General features: G+C 40.4%; 1 protein-coding gene across 3 annotated transcripts in view; it reads left to right on the top strand.

Moving 5' to 3' along the window:
- Window positions 1–1950: 1950 nt before the first annotated feature.
- CYP7B1 (cytochrome P450 family 7 subfamily B member 1) overlaps window positions 1951–15397 on the top strand; it is a 207487-nt gene continuing 194040 nt past the window's right edge. Inside the window, exon 1 of one of the 3 annotated variants that reach the window (XM_034966160.3) lies at window positions 1951–4045. In XM_034966160.3, the coding sequence (XP_034822051.1) occupies window positions 3924–4045 (122 nt within the window). In that variant the 5' untranslated portion in view covers window positions 1951–3923. The remainder of the gene's footprint in view (window positions 4046–15397) is intronic. The other 2 variants (XM_003831378.6, XM_055116599.2) reach the window with 2 other exon arrangements.

Raw genomic sequence — 15397 nt, 5'->3', positions numbered from 1 at the left:
TTTCTTTCTTTCTTTTTTTTTTTTTGAGACAGAGTCTTGCTCTGTTGCCCAGGCTGAAGTGAAGTAGTGTGATCTCGGCTCGCCACAACCTCTGCCTCCCAGGTTCAAGCGATTCTCCTGCCTCAGCCTCCCGAGTAGCTGGAACTATAGGTGCGTGCCACCATGCCCAGCTAATTTTTGTATTTTTAGTAGACAGTTTCACTATATTGCCTGCCTGCCTGCCTTCCTTCCTTCCTTCCTTCTTTTGAGAGAGACAGGGTTTCTTGCTCTGTTGCTCAGGCCGGAGTGTACAGTAGTGTACTCTGATGATAGCTCACTGTGGCCTCTAAGTCCTCGGTGGGCTCAAAGTGATCCTCCTGCTTCAGCCTCCTGATTAGCCAAGTAGCTGGGACTACAGGCGTACACTACCACACCCAGCTAACTAGAAGTAGTCTTTATGATGGACTGGCATTTGTTCAGTTAAAAATGGAGGACTCTGTTACTGAGGAGGAAGGGGTGAGCAGATATGGAGGGTCAACCGGCAATCTCTGTCAGAGAGGTGATGGGGATAATGGTATACTTTGGCGTTAAAACTGAATTGAACTGGATTGAATATAATGAGGCTAATAATGAGCCACCATGAAAGTAAAAGAAAAATAAAAGGTATCTTTAGATTGTTTTAATCTGGTTATAGAGCGAAGGTCCCTTTTAATAAAAGTGGAAAACCCAAAAGAAATATATATTTAAGATGTATTGCATATATATAATAAAGTGTCCCAAGTAAGCCACTGTGCAGATAACATAGGAATATGATACAGTTGCAAACCAAATCTGGTAGATAACTATGCAGGCTTCTTCCTTCCACTTCTCTAAGGCAGGGCAATCAACCATGGGTTTTTGCTGTTATTAATGTGATAAAATAATATGTTTGGTATGGTGTCTGGCAAATAATAAATGTTCAGTAAGTAGAATGAATTCTTAGTATTTTAATTATATTTTTAAACAAAGGTCATCTAGGGGAAAACAGAAGTATGAGGATTGAGACTTCTTCTGAAAATCAGTGAGTGGCTCTCTGCAGTGGTTACAGAAATGCCCCAGCATGGACTCCCTCCTGTAAACTGGCTCTGCTGTCCCAGCAGTGATGGAAAGCACTCAATTTGCTTTCTCTTGGAAGAGACAGAGTGGCTGTCAGTTTACTGCAATATTTTGGACTGCCTGGAAAATTCAATGTACAACAGGAGAAAGGAGAGGCAGGAGACAGACTCTGGAATAGAAGTCAAAGACAAAGAGGCTCGTAAACATCAAGATTCTGGGGCTAATCTAGCCATTCACAGCTTTAGAGCCATGGACAGTAAAACTTAAAATATATACTATGTTCTAACCACCACAAGGTTATTCACTCTAGCAACTAAAAAAGCACTGGCCTCAGGATTTGCAACATTAAAAGTCACAGCTCATCCACCATCAGATGCTAACTGACCCTGCTGTTCCACAAGTCATAACTACAGCTTTGATTGGACAAGAGTCTGGTTTCAGTAACTTTCTCCTGATTAAGAAGACCACTGACCATTGACTGGTTTTGCCAGTTTACAGAGATTACACACTTACCTACCTTTGTACGTAAAATGATCTTTTGATATATAAAGCATAACTGTAACACATTTAAATGTTAAGTAGCCACCCCAAAGTGAACATGGGTCATATGTTACATGCATGTTTGTTCAATAGGCATGTGTCAGGACCACCTTCATGAATATTCATAGCTCCTCCTGTAACCAGTTAAATATATATGTTTAGCCAACCTCTTCAGCATAAAGCTCCCACCCCAAGCCCTCCTTTGAAGGGCCTGTCTCTAGTTTTGCCTGGATGGCCACCTTGCAGGCTGTAACCCTTTGGAAGAAATAAAGTCTCCTCTCTCCTTTTCAAAACTTAAAAATTGTGAATTTTTATTTTTATTTTATGTATTTAACTTTTAAGTTTAGGACACATGTGCAGGTTTGTTATATAGGTAAATTCACATCATGGGGGTTTGTTGTACAGATTATTTCATCACCGAGCTATTAAGCCCAGTAATTATTAGTCATTTTTTCTGATCGTCTCCCTCCTCACCCACTCTGCCCTCCAGTAGGCCCCAGTATCCGTTGTTCCCCTCTATGTGTCCATGTGTTCTCATCATTTAGCTCCCACTTATAAGTGAGAACATGCTGTATTTGCTTTTCTGTTGCTAAGGATAATGGCCCCCAGCTCCATCCATGTTCCTGCAAAGGATATGATCTCATTCTTTTTTATGGCTGCATAGAATTTCATGGTGTATATATACCACATTTTCTTTATGCAGTCTACCACTGATGGACATTTAGGTTGATTCCATGTCTTTGCTATTGTGAACAGTGCTGCAATGAACATAAGCGTGCATGTGTCTTTATGACAGAGTGATTTATATTCCTTTGGGTATATACACAGTAATGGGATTGCCAGATCCTATGGTAGTTCTGTCTTTGAGGAACTACCACACTGATTTCCAAAATACATGTGGCCAACAAGCATATGAAAAAAAGCTCAATGACACTGATCATTAGAGAAATGCAAATCAAAACTACGATGGATTTTTTAAGTTAATAATGTGAACAGGCTGAGTATGAGGGACATGGTGGCCCAAGCTTGAGTATATATGGAACCGTTCTGGCGAGGGGAGTTGTACAATGAAGACAATTTGTGCAGGGCTTCTCATTGCAGGTGGAGGATATGACTTCGTCACAAAGACAACCATTAAGAGTTTTGAACAGAGTAAAAGCTGGAGAGGTCTGTGTTTTAGGGAGGTGGAAATGGGGATGATGGACTGGAAAGGTAAAAAACCAGAGATTGGTTTTGAAGCTGCTGTACCCATTCCAGAGAAGTGTTGCATTGACAGAGCACACAAGTCCTCGAATAGGACCGTGGTTAGAACGGCCGATATTTATCAGTGGGAATGGTAAACATTTATCAAGTGAGCAACCAAGTTCAGTTACTTAATCTGAGTCTCATGTCTTCTATAAAATACGCATTAAAAATAGAAAGTAAAAACGTGTGTAAAGTACCCAGTGGATGGTCATTACTCAGAAAAAGGTATTTTAAAAGTTTCTCCCTTATTCTTTCTGAGTACAACCTGTAGTACTTGAACCACTTCTCTTTCGTCCCCTACCACGCTGTTCTGCAATCTCTTTTTACCTGTCTCACTCTCTTCCTGTACTGTGTGCCTCATCGGGACTTCTAAAGGCTTACGGCCTAGGTCTTTGTATTCCGTGTCTCTGGCACGCGCCTCTGCACACAGCAGGCCTGAACCAAAACTTGTGAGCAAATAGGACGTAAGGGGGTGAAGGAGGTGGGCGCGAAACGGGTTCGAGGTCGCGCACTCCGCCGGTTTCTGCCGCCAGCCCAACCCCGCTGGGTCGTACCTAAGAGATCGCCGGTGTCAGAGCGCAGCGGGCACCTTCACAAGCATCTTGAGGGACAAGCAGAGTCGCTCCTCCCGCAGGGCGCGGGCTAAGAAGTGAGGAACCCAAGGGGCTCCCGTCCAACTAAGAAGCGAAATCCCCCACCTCCAGGCCTTCAGGGCTGGTTCTTGGGAAATCCTAACTCTTTCCCTTCTAACCCCTTCCTTGGCCCTTCTTCCTGCCCGGGAGGATCAAGGGCGCTGTTTTCCAGAAGCTGCCGGGTCGGAAACGGTGGGGGAACGGGGCGGTACGCGTGGGTGGAGGATAGGCGGGGAGGGGGCAGTCCACGAACTTTTGTCATTCAGCCTGGGAGACCACGGTGACATTCCTGTCTGCGCTGCGGGCAGGCCAGCCTCTCCCGCCCTGGACTAGGGGGCGCCGCCGAGAGAAGCCGCCGCAGGCTGCAGAGTCGCCGACCGCGCTGTTTGCAGGCAGACCCCGGGCTGCCCACCGCGGCCTAGCGCGCGCCGGATGGCAGGAGAAGTGTCCGCGGCCACGGGCCGCTTTTCGCTGGAGCGGTTGGGCCTCCCGGGCCTGGCCCTCGCCGCGGCCCTGCTGCTCCTGGCCCTCTGCTTGCTCGTCCGGCGCACCAGGTAAGCGCCTCGGCCGCCAGGCCACGCATGCGCCCTGGGCCCCGCGGGCCGCGCGCGACCCAGATGGCGAGGGGAGTCCCCCTCCATGATTTCCAGTGCAGACAGTCAGAACTTGCTGCGGGGTACTGGCTTCCTTTGGGACTTTGTAATAACAAAGGCTTCTTCTGTCTTTTTCCCACACATACGCGTACATATTAAAGCTTTGGGACCGAATTCCATTTGCTGCTCCAGCGTAAGTTGTAATAAGCCCTAGGTTGGCCGTATGCTTTATGCATCACAGACACATTGTGTGCCTTGCCACTGCGAGTTGATATTTTATGGCCTAGAATTCATAGAGCATTTCAGGAGGGGAATATTCTTACATTTCATCAGTTAAAAGAGAACTATTTCAAGAAAATGCCAGTGCATGGTGTGAACAATAACTCTGAGTGCCTCTCTTCCTCAGTTTACCTCACTGTACCTCATTTGGAAAGCTGAAATAATAGTACATGCCTCGTGAGATTTTTGTGAGTACTAAATGAGTTAATGGAGAGTATTTTATGCAGTTGTTCTATCATTTTTATAAGGACAAAACAAAACACACAATAATGACAATCTAGACGTGTGTCACTTTAATTTGAATTGTGGAAGTAGAAATAGAGAAGTTCAGATAAAATCATTCACTTTGAGTTTAATCTGTTTTTCCTTTCTTTCTGGGTCCTATTTTCATACTGCTCTGGTGTTCATCGCTTTTGAGAACCAAGCGGATGCATTTTGTTGGATGATAATTGATATATGCATGTATATTTGCATACATATGTATCAATGTATAGATATCTATGTGTGTGTGATACAGGTTGTTTCTCAATAGTTTTGGGGGAAGTGACACCTTTGTACTGCATACAAATATTTATGGACATTTCTAGAATGCCTGGAGATGAGTAGTCTAGGAGTATTTGCCTTTCTTCCCATGTCAGTTTTCAGAGATGTTCCTGGAATGTGCACTCTTCCAGGTTGCCTTTTCCAATGGCTGTACTTTTGCTTTAGAGCCCAAGATGAGGACTCAGGACACTTGAACTTCAGTGGTATGTGATTCTATGTAGGTTCCACCTTCTCTATTTGCAGGGTCTCTATTTGCATTTGCAAGCCAGTTAAGATGCACCCCTAGGTATGCCTTTAAAGAGAGGTGGTAAAAGAAGGCTATTGGTTCTATTCCCACTTTACATGCAGGGTAGAAACAGACAAGCTGACTAGGGCAGTTTAGATCAGTGAAGGTGATTGGTGTGAGAATGCGGAACTTGAGGGACAGGAAGGCAAAAGGGCAAGGTAGACTTTCTCTTCTAGCATTCTGAGAATAGGCTGATCTTTCTCTATATCATGAAAAATTATTTTACTGAGATATTCATGCCATCAACTGCCAATTCCTTCATACCAGGAAGACCGTTTAATGCCCCAAATCTATAGGACACTACTTTGATTATACTGCATTTCAGTGTATAGAAGATAGCTTCATTTGTCCCAGTACAGAGTCATGTTCCTTATTTCTAATGTTTGGATAGTTTACCCTAATGCTCTACGAAAATGATTTTTCAGATATCACCTCTAAGAACAGAAACATGGTTAAGAGTCCCTGATATATTCTTACAGATTTTTTAAAGCTTATGCTAATATGCATGAATATATGTTAATAAAAATCGTGGGGAAATATACCCTGTGTTGCACCTTATATTTTCCACTTTGCAATACATTTTAGATCCCTTCCTATGTCAGTTTATAGAAGTCATTATTTGTAACGATTATATAAATATACACCATAGATACACAAAAACACACACACAAAACATAGATATCTTTGAGCTTTTGTGGAAATATTTATGTAAGATGGTGGAGTTGTTATCAAAATGTATGTGTGCTTTACGTTTTAATAGATGTTGCCAAACTACTCTAAGTCTCAATTTATGTTACTACTAATGTAGTGCAAGTGCCAATTTCTCCACATTCTGCCAATACTGGTATTATAAATCATTTTAATTTGCCAATCTGATACATAAAGAAAATGCAGCTTCATTTTTATCCCAAATTTTCATGTATTTACTTTTAAAGGAATTTGTATACTTTTAAAGAAAATAATTGTCTGTTTCTTCAATAATTTATTTTTCTATTGGGTTCTTTTTCTATATAATCAGCAAAGACTCTTATGTAATGGGAATTTTCATACTCTTTCATACCAGCTGCAATTATTTTTACTATTGTAATTTGCATTTGTTTAAGAGTTTCTGGTTATATGTCCTTGCTTAGAAAGCCCTTCTTGTTCCTAACATGATAAAAATATTCAGCACAGTTTTCCATTATCACGTTGAGAGATTTTTATACATACGTAGATTACATTTTTATTCTCATTCCATTTTCATCTTTTGAACAATTATGGCTGAAAAGTTTGTAATATTGCATAGTATAGGAATGCCAGATGTTCCAAAGTAAAAATTTAAATATTACCTATAAAAATGGTAAAAAAATTTTTAAAAATTGGTAAAAATCAATTCAGAGGTCATTTGTTGCCTTCAGACACTTACCAATTCCACCTCTTTTGGCTACAGTACTTTAATTTCCTTTTGTGAAATTGTCTTTTCCCTTGTTGGATATTATCTGGTGAGACTGTCAATCACAGATGCCATTGCAGTACTTGTCAGGAGAGATGACAGTGGCTTAGCCTAGGGTTGTGACTGTGGGGTTGATGGAAGGTGGTTAGAATCAGGATACATTTTTGACAGCAGAGTCAACATAATTTACTAATGGACTGAACATGATGTGTGAGGGAGATGGGAATCAACAATGAAGCTTAGAAGTTTTGTTTCCCTTTTTTTTGGTTTTGGGTTTTTTGTCTGATTATTTAGTGAATGGTAATATCATTTCCTTAGATAAGGAAGGTTTGGGAGAATTGAGGAGATCAATAATTCTCTTTGGGTTATGTTAAATAGGCAGTGAGCACCAAAAGCTCAGGGGAGAGGTCCAGGCAGGATACGTATTTGTGAAAGCCATAAATGTGAAGAGGGAATTAAAGCAAGAACAAGTTGAGATCGCCTGATGAAAGGGTTTGATGGAGAAGAGGAGGGCCTGGGCCACTCTCCTTATGGAAACTGAGCCTGGCAGAGAAAGAGGAAAATATTTTACACTCCTTTCTAGTCAGTTCCCACCCGAGTTCTGAGTCAGTTTTGCTCATTCTCAAACTTCATATAAATGGGATTATACAGTATCCTTTTTTGTGTATAACTTATTTCTCTCAACATAATGATTTTAAGATTCACTCATGTTGTTGTATCTATCATTAGTTCATTCTATTTAATTGTAGTTTGTAATATATATAACATATTGATTGAGAGAAGATTGAGGGGCATAGAATATAGAGTTTTCTATCCACAACCATTTCGGAAAATTGACACTTTTCGGAGTAATTGTTGCTTTTTTTTTTTTAAACACTTCCACCAGTAATACATGAGGGTTTACGTTGCTCCACATCCTTGCCAGTATTTAATAATGCCAGTCTATTGATTGGAAGCACTATCTTTCGGGATTTTGGATTTTGTTTTTTTCCTATGAAGTGTTGATTTTTGTTTTAGCACGCAGATACATTTCTGGCTAATTATTCTGAACTCATGGAAGCTTAGTTTTACTCTTTGTCAAGGTGAATCTATGAAAAGCTTGAGATATTTACAGATTCTCTCTTCTTTGGTGATGCTATGGTTTGAACGTTTGCTTCCCCTCTAAAATTCATATGTTGAAATCCTAACCCCCAAGGTGATGGTATTAAGCAGTGGGGTCTTTGGGTTATAATTAGATCATTAGGGCAATGCCTTCATAAATGAGATTAGTGTCCTTATAGAAGAGATCCCAAAGGGTTCCCTTGCCCCTTTGTCCATGTGAGGACACAGCAAGAAGATGGCCATTTATGAACCAGGAAGTGGGCCCTCATCAGATACGGAATGTGCTTGTGCCTTGATCTTGGACTTCCCAGGCTCCAGAACTGTGAGAGATAAATCTCTGCTGTTTATAAGTCATTAAGTTTATGGTATTTTGCAATAGCAGTCTGAATTGACTAAGGCAGATGAAATTCAAACCCTAAACTCTGTCACCCCAGTGGTGGGCAGTGGCTGAAGCCTCTGTGCAGTCTTCCAGCAGATCCCTTCCGCTGGGCTTTTTGGGGTCTTCCCTGAAGATGCACATGTCCAGGGTTGGCCAAGAATTTGAGGGGTGTATATATAGAGATTTCTGAAGTGCCTCCTTCTTTTCTAGATTTTTCTCCTTGATTGCCAGCCACTTCAGTAGCCCCAAACTCTGACACCCCATGCTGATAATATTGTGGCTTTTTCCTTGAGTTCCAGCTGCCCTCAGGGGCAATCCTGTCCACCCTGGACCTCACTCAATATTGGTCTGTTCTTTAAGGGTTGCCTCCCTTCTGATATCTGCCTTCTTTTGCCTATTCTTCAGCAAGTATAAATTGGTTGATCGTTTTTTTTTTTTTGGTTCATATTTTGTTTTCTGTGGAAATGCTAGGTTGGTTCAAGCAACTTTGCCATTTCTGGAATCCAAATTCTATGTAAGACATTTACCAGTGGTTATATCTAGGTGACATATTTCTATGGGATGGTTTTTCTTTTCTTTGTTATGCTTATATGTATCTTTAAGTTGATATCAATAAATATGTATTCTTTTACAAACAGAAAGAATAATACATTTAAAATTTTAATATTTTATTTAAAATAAACTTTGAGAAAAATGTTTAAAGTGTTTTAAATTATCATTTCCATTGGAAGGACCAGCCTTATGGGTAGTCCTTCCCATAGAAGACTTCTTACTTAGAACTGGATGTGTTACAAAATGCAGTTCATCTACAGCAAGTCATTAATAACATGTTTTTGTCCAATAATGAGATATATTTTTAAATCACTGTGTATCATAATAGACTTAGGTATAGATACCCACTTCCCAAATTATTGTTGAAGATAACATATAAAAATAATCTACATTGCAAAAGACAAACATGAAAACAAAGATGTCTCCATTCTTTCCTTACTTGCTCAATCCCTACAAAAATGAAAAAAAAATAGTTTTTCTGAAACAATTAAAATAAATATAAGATGTTTAAATTCTTTAAATAAATGAAAAATGGATTAAATAAAATCTTTTTAAAATAAGACACTTAAACCAGAATTAAAAGATTTATAATGAAGAGGGGAAAGTATTTACAGAAAATATGATGGAGAGGGGGTGATAACAGATTTTATTTTTAACTTACAATTCTGGATGTGAGACCCAAAATAGACCTTAGTGAGCTAAATGCAGGGTGCTGTCAAGGCTGTATTCCTTCTGGACCGTCTAGGAGAGAATACGTTTCCTTGCCTCTCTCAGTTTCTAGGTGCCACTTAAATTCAAATCTCTTGCTTCTACTCTGACACCCCTGCCTCTCTCTTATGAGGACAGTTGTGATTATACCAGGCCCACATAGGTAGTTTAGGATAATATCCTCTTGTCACAATCCTTAACTTAATCACATATTCTGCCTTACAAAGTCTTCCCTCTGAGCCCCCAAAATTCATGTCCATCCTACATTAAAAAAATAATGCATTCACTCCATCCCAAATAGACCCAAAATTCTTAACCCGTTTACAGTATCAGCTCAAAGTCCAAAATCTCATCTGTTTAAGAGTTCCAGATCTCATCATCTAAATCATCACAATCACGTATTTGCGAGGATCTGTGTATGATCCATCTTGGGGGTAAAATTCCAAAGAACTCTGTGGGCCTCCCCTGTGTGTCACAGAGATTCACTCCTGAGAGATTTGTTTCCCCAGATCTTTTCTGGATAATCCCATCTCTATTCCTGGCTTCTGCTGACGTGGTTGAGGGCAACTATTAGTCATTGAAAAGATTATTCCCTAATCTTTTCAACAATTGATTAAATACTCAGTACAAATGAATGAGTATGTGTGATGGGTTGAACTGGGTTTCTGATTCTTCCCACCGCTAGCAAAAGTTGTCCAGCTATGCCCTTAGCTGTCTATGCAGAGCACTGTTTCCTCGCAGTAATATTAGTGCCTTTAATATTAGTAATCTCCTAATATTAGTGCCTTCTGCAATCTGGATAGGTGGACGATTTCCCAAATCATCAATTCCTGGTTCCTTTTTGCCTAACACTTCTTCTCTTAATCTCTCTCTTTCCTTTCACATTTTATTATAAATAGTGAGAAAAAAATTTAAGCTAACCTTTCAACACTTTGCTTGGAAATCTCCTCAGCTAAATATCTAAGTTCATCATTTACAAGTTTTGTTTTCCACATAACTCTAGGACACAATAGAGCTATGATTTCTGCAACTTTATATAAGGATCCCTTTTACTCCATTTTCCAATAACACATTCCTTAGTTCTTCATTTCATGTGAGCCTTCACCAGCAGTGCCTTTAACATTTCCTATTTCTACTGTTTATTTTTGATGATTTAACTATTTTTTAAGATATGTTCTTTACCATACCCCTTACTTAATTCTTTCTGACCTCTCACCAAGGGGGTTGTTGACGTCCAGATTTCTACTAACCATTTGTTCCAGTAAATAGTTTTCTACCATTCTCCTCAGAATTCTTTTAGCATTTGCCCATTACCCAACTCCAAAGCCAATTCTACATTTTTAGGTATTTGTTACAGCAGCACACTACTTCCAGGTACCACAAATCTATATTAGTTTTCTAATGTTACTATAACAAATTACCACTAATTTAGTGGCTTAAAACAACAGAGAATTTCTTCTCTTACAGTTCTGGACGTTAGAAGTCCTCCTGGGCTAATGTCAAAGCATGAGCAACGGCTGTATCCCTTTTGGGGGCTCTCACAAAGAATTCATTTCTTTGACTTTTCCAGCGTCTGGAGGCCACCAAGACCTAGATCATGGGCCCTTCCCCCGTTTTCAAAACCAGCAACATGGCATCTCTAAATCTCTCTCCTACGCTGACATTTCCACTCCCCTCTTATAAGGACTCTTGTGATTACCTCGGGCCCGTGCTGATAATCCAGGACAATGTTCTCATCTCAAGATCCTTAATTTAAATCACATCTGTAAAGTCCCTTTTGACATGTATAGCACCAAATTCATAGGCTTCAAGAATTAGGGCATGGACATTTGAGGGCCATTATTCTCCCTACCGTACCTTTTGATATCAATAATGACCTTATTAAAGCTTTTGCTTGATAGTCACCTGTAATAGTTTGTTAGGGCTGCTCTAACAAAGTACCACACACAAACTGAGTGGCCTAAACAATAGAAATTTATTGTCTCATATCCTAGAGGCTAGAAGTCTAAGATCAAGGTGTTTACGGGGTTGCTTTCTTCTGTGGGTTGAGAGAGAGTTTCTGTTCCATGCCTTTTGCCCAGTTTTTGGTGATTTTCTGGACTCTATGTTATATCATGGCTTGTGGAAGCTTAACCCTGAACTCTGCTTTTATCTTCACACAGAATTCTCCCTGTGTTTGTGTCTGTGTCTACATTTCCCCTCTTTGTATGGATACTAGTTATATTGTTTTAGGGGCCCACCCTACTGCAGTAGGACCACATCTTAACTAATTATATCTGTAATGATGCTATTTCCAATTACAATAACATTCTGAGGTACTAGAGGTTAGGACTTCAACATATGAGTTTTGAGGGGTCATGATTCAACCCATAACAGCATCATTTGAAAAAATAGATTCTTCTTATGTGAGTCTAAGATTTTTATTTCTACTAATCAGATATTGTAAACACTCTTGGGCACATTGGAGGAATAGGAGTGATGGTTAGTTAAATGTTTTGATTAATTCATGATTTAGGCAGGCATTGTGGCCTTATGGAAAGTTGAAAATAGATAACTTATGGCTTAAAGAATAAAAAGCATATTGTATTTCAAAGCACCCCTCTCTCATACAGCTAAGCATGTCCTTCCTTTAGCTTTAGGCTTTGATTCCTACTAAAACACATTGATCTTGGGGCAAGAAGCTTTCAACTTTTCTCACTGGACACTCACACCATGGAGTAAATGAGTTTCAGATTTTTTCCTTTTAGTATTTTAAATGTAATCTCCTAGGGTCCTTTGGCTGCCTTATTCCTATGGATTTTCAAGCTAGCCTTTAGGTGGAAGTGAACTTTCCTTATCATTTTGCTCAAGTGATAATGATAAGGAAAGAACACTGATCCTGAATGTGGGGTATGGTGTTGGCCCAGAAGATCAAACATTGGAAATTAGAAATGACAGGATTTGGGGTTTTCTAGCCTTAATGTTACTCAGAAGATTTGGTTATTGCTTGTTTGTGTAAATAGGACCTCACACTTTTCAAAATGTGTTCACATTTCTCACGTGCTTTGATTCTTACATCTATCTAGTAACTGTCATTTCCATTTTGTAGTTGACAAATGTGACTCAGCTAGGTTCCGTAGACTGCTCAGTGGTCACCACAGTTCATGGATCCTTTGAATCATGTTGAAGGAAGGATTCTCTCTGAGATAATCTGGGAAATGTCAGGTGCTGAGGCTTCCTCTTCTGAGTTCAGTCTTTGACATCTTTTTCTTGTTGAAACTTTTCTTATGCATTGAAGGTTCATTTGTGTCCCCAGATGGAGATGTGGATTTATTTAAACATCTGGAGTGGCGATTCACCACCTGCACAGGCAGTGGGTCATCTTGGCACTGTGTGTTACATTGAAGTAGAGTTTCTCAACCTGGAAATTTGGGGCTGGATGATTCTTTCTAGTGGGTGCTGTCCTTTGCAGTAGAATATTTAGCAGCATTCCTTGCTTCTATCTATTGGATGCTTGTTGCACACCCTCCCCTTCCATGAAAATAATGAATGTCCTCAGATATTGTCAAATATCCTCTGGGTGAGGGTAGAGAACCACTGCATTGAAGAAGTGGAGGGCATGCCCACAGTCATCTTCTGAGTGCAGTCTTGCTTGTAGTTAGAGGGAAATTCCCAGTTTGGAGTAGGTATGAATTATAAGTCAGATAGTAAAACACTGGGACTCTTACTGCCTTATCAAGATCCTGGATATGGATGAGTGGCTTTTTACTTATACAGTGGAATATTCTCAAAATTTCTCATGATTGACATGAAAAGTAGTCATGAGCACAGAAAAATTTTGAGATGTATGATTATGAATCATACACATTTTTGTTTTAAAATAAACTTTTTTTCTTAGAGCAGTTTAGGCTTAAAAAAAAAACTGAGTGTATGGCCAGGCACAGTGGCTCATGCCTGTAATCCCAGCACTTTGGGAGACCAAGGTGGGTGGATCACTTGAGGTCAGCAGTTTGAGACAAGCCTAGCCAACCTGGTGAAACCCTGTCTCTACTGAAAATAAAAATAAAAAACATTAGCTGGGCGTGATGGTGCGTGCCTGTAATCCCAGCTACTCGGGAGGCTGAGGCAGGAGAATCATTTGAACCCAGGAGGCAGAGGTTGCAGTGAGCTGAGATCACACCACTGCACTCCAGGCTGGGCGACGGAGCGAGACTGCATCTGAAAATAAGAAAAAAGAGTGCGAAGTACAAAAAGCTACCCTATACAGTAAGTCCTCACTTAACATCATCTGGATTCTTGGGTGGAAACTGCAACTTTAAGCAAGACACTGTATATTCTACAGTAGGCTAATTGATATAAACAAGAGTTAAGTTCCTATAGCATATTTCTGGTCACAAAACCTCACAAAATTTCTAAATAAGGACCAAAAACACTTGTAATTTTAAACATTGAAATAAATGTGATATATACATACATTTAAGAAAGATGAATAAAAACAAGTAAGATTATTATTTACCCAATTATTCCAGTTCAGGCTCTCAGGTGGCCAGACCCTGTCCTGGCAACTGTGGGTGCATGGCAGGAGCCAGCCCTTGACAGGACAGCACCCATCACAGGGGCCACTCACAGAAACCCACAGTCCCCTAGATGGAGACCATTTAGGCACAGCAATGAACCTCAGGTGCACAGCTCTGGGATGTGAGAAAAATATCAGAGTACCTGGAGAACACCCATGCAGACCTGGGGTGAATGAACAAACTCCACACAGATATTGCCCCCTGGTTGAAGTGATATTTTTTTCTCATCAAGTTATCACAAAATGACATTGAATGAAAAACAACGGTATCTGGGGACCTGCTGTACTCCCTTCACCCCTACCTCTCGCTGCCCACTCCTTCAATTCCCTTACTATTAACACCTTGTGTTAGTGTGGTCCATCTATTACAATTGAGAAGTCAATATTGATACATCATTTTTAACTAAAGTTCATGCTTTACATTAGGGTTCTTTCTGTGTTTTACATTCTGTGGGTTTTGACAAATGTCTAATGATGGTTTGGTTGTGCCCCAACCCAAATCTCATCTTGAATTGTAGTTCCCATAATCCCCATGTGTCATGAGAAGAACCCAGTGGGAAGTGATTGGATCTTGGGGCTGGTTTCCCTCATGCTATTCTCTTGATAGTGAGTACTCATGAGATCTGATAGTTTTCTAAGCATCTGATATTTCCCCTGCTGGCACTTCTCTCTCTTGCCGCCACATAAAGAAGGACATATTTGCTTCCCCTTCAGCCATGTGTGTAAGTTTCCTGAGGCCTCCCAGCCATGCAGAACTGTTAGTCAATTAAACCTATTTTTTAAATAAATTAGCCAGTCTTGGGTATGTCTTAATAGCAGTGTGAAAATGGACTAATACAGTAGATTGGCTCCAAGGGAGTGGGGCACTGCTATACAGATTCCCAAAAATATGGAAGCAACTTTGGAACTGGGTAACAGATAGAGGGTGGAACAGTTTGGAAGGCTCAGAAAAATACAGGAAAATGTGGGAAAGTTTGGAACTTCCTAGAGACTTGGAGGGCTTTGAAGACAGGAAGATGTGGGAAAGTTTGGAACTTTCTAGAGACTTGCTGAATGTCTTTGACCAAAATGCTGATAGTGATATGAACAATAAAGTCCAGGCTGATGTGGTCTCAGATGGAGATGAGGAACTTGTTGGGAACTGGAGTAAAGGTCATGCTTGCTATGCAGAGAGTCTGGTGGCATTTTGCCCCGGCCCTAGAGATCTGTGGAACTTTGAACTTGGAAGAGATGATCTAGGGTATCTGGTGGAAGAAATTTCTAAGTGGCAATGTGTTCAAGAGGAAGCAGAGCATAAAAGTTTGGAAAGTTTGCAGCCTGACAATGTGATAGAAAAGAAAAAACCATTTTAGAGAAACTCAAGCCTGCCACAGAAATTTGCATAAGTAAGGAGGAGCTGAATGTTAATCACCAACACAGTGGGGAAAATGTCTGCAGGGCGTTGGAGACCTTCATGGCAGCCCCTCCCATCACAGGCC

This window comes from Pan paniscus, chromosome 7 (genome assembly GCF_029289425.2).
Source record: "Pan paniscus chromosome 7, NHGRI_mPanPan1-v2.0_pri, whole genome shotgun sequence".
Taxonomy (NCBI): Eukaryota; Metazoa; Chordata; class Mammalia; order Primates; family Hominidae; genus Pan; species Pan paniscus.
This window is presented reverse-complemented; position numbering and strand designations above follow the sequence as displayed.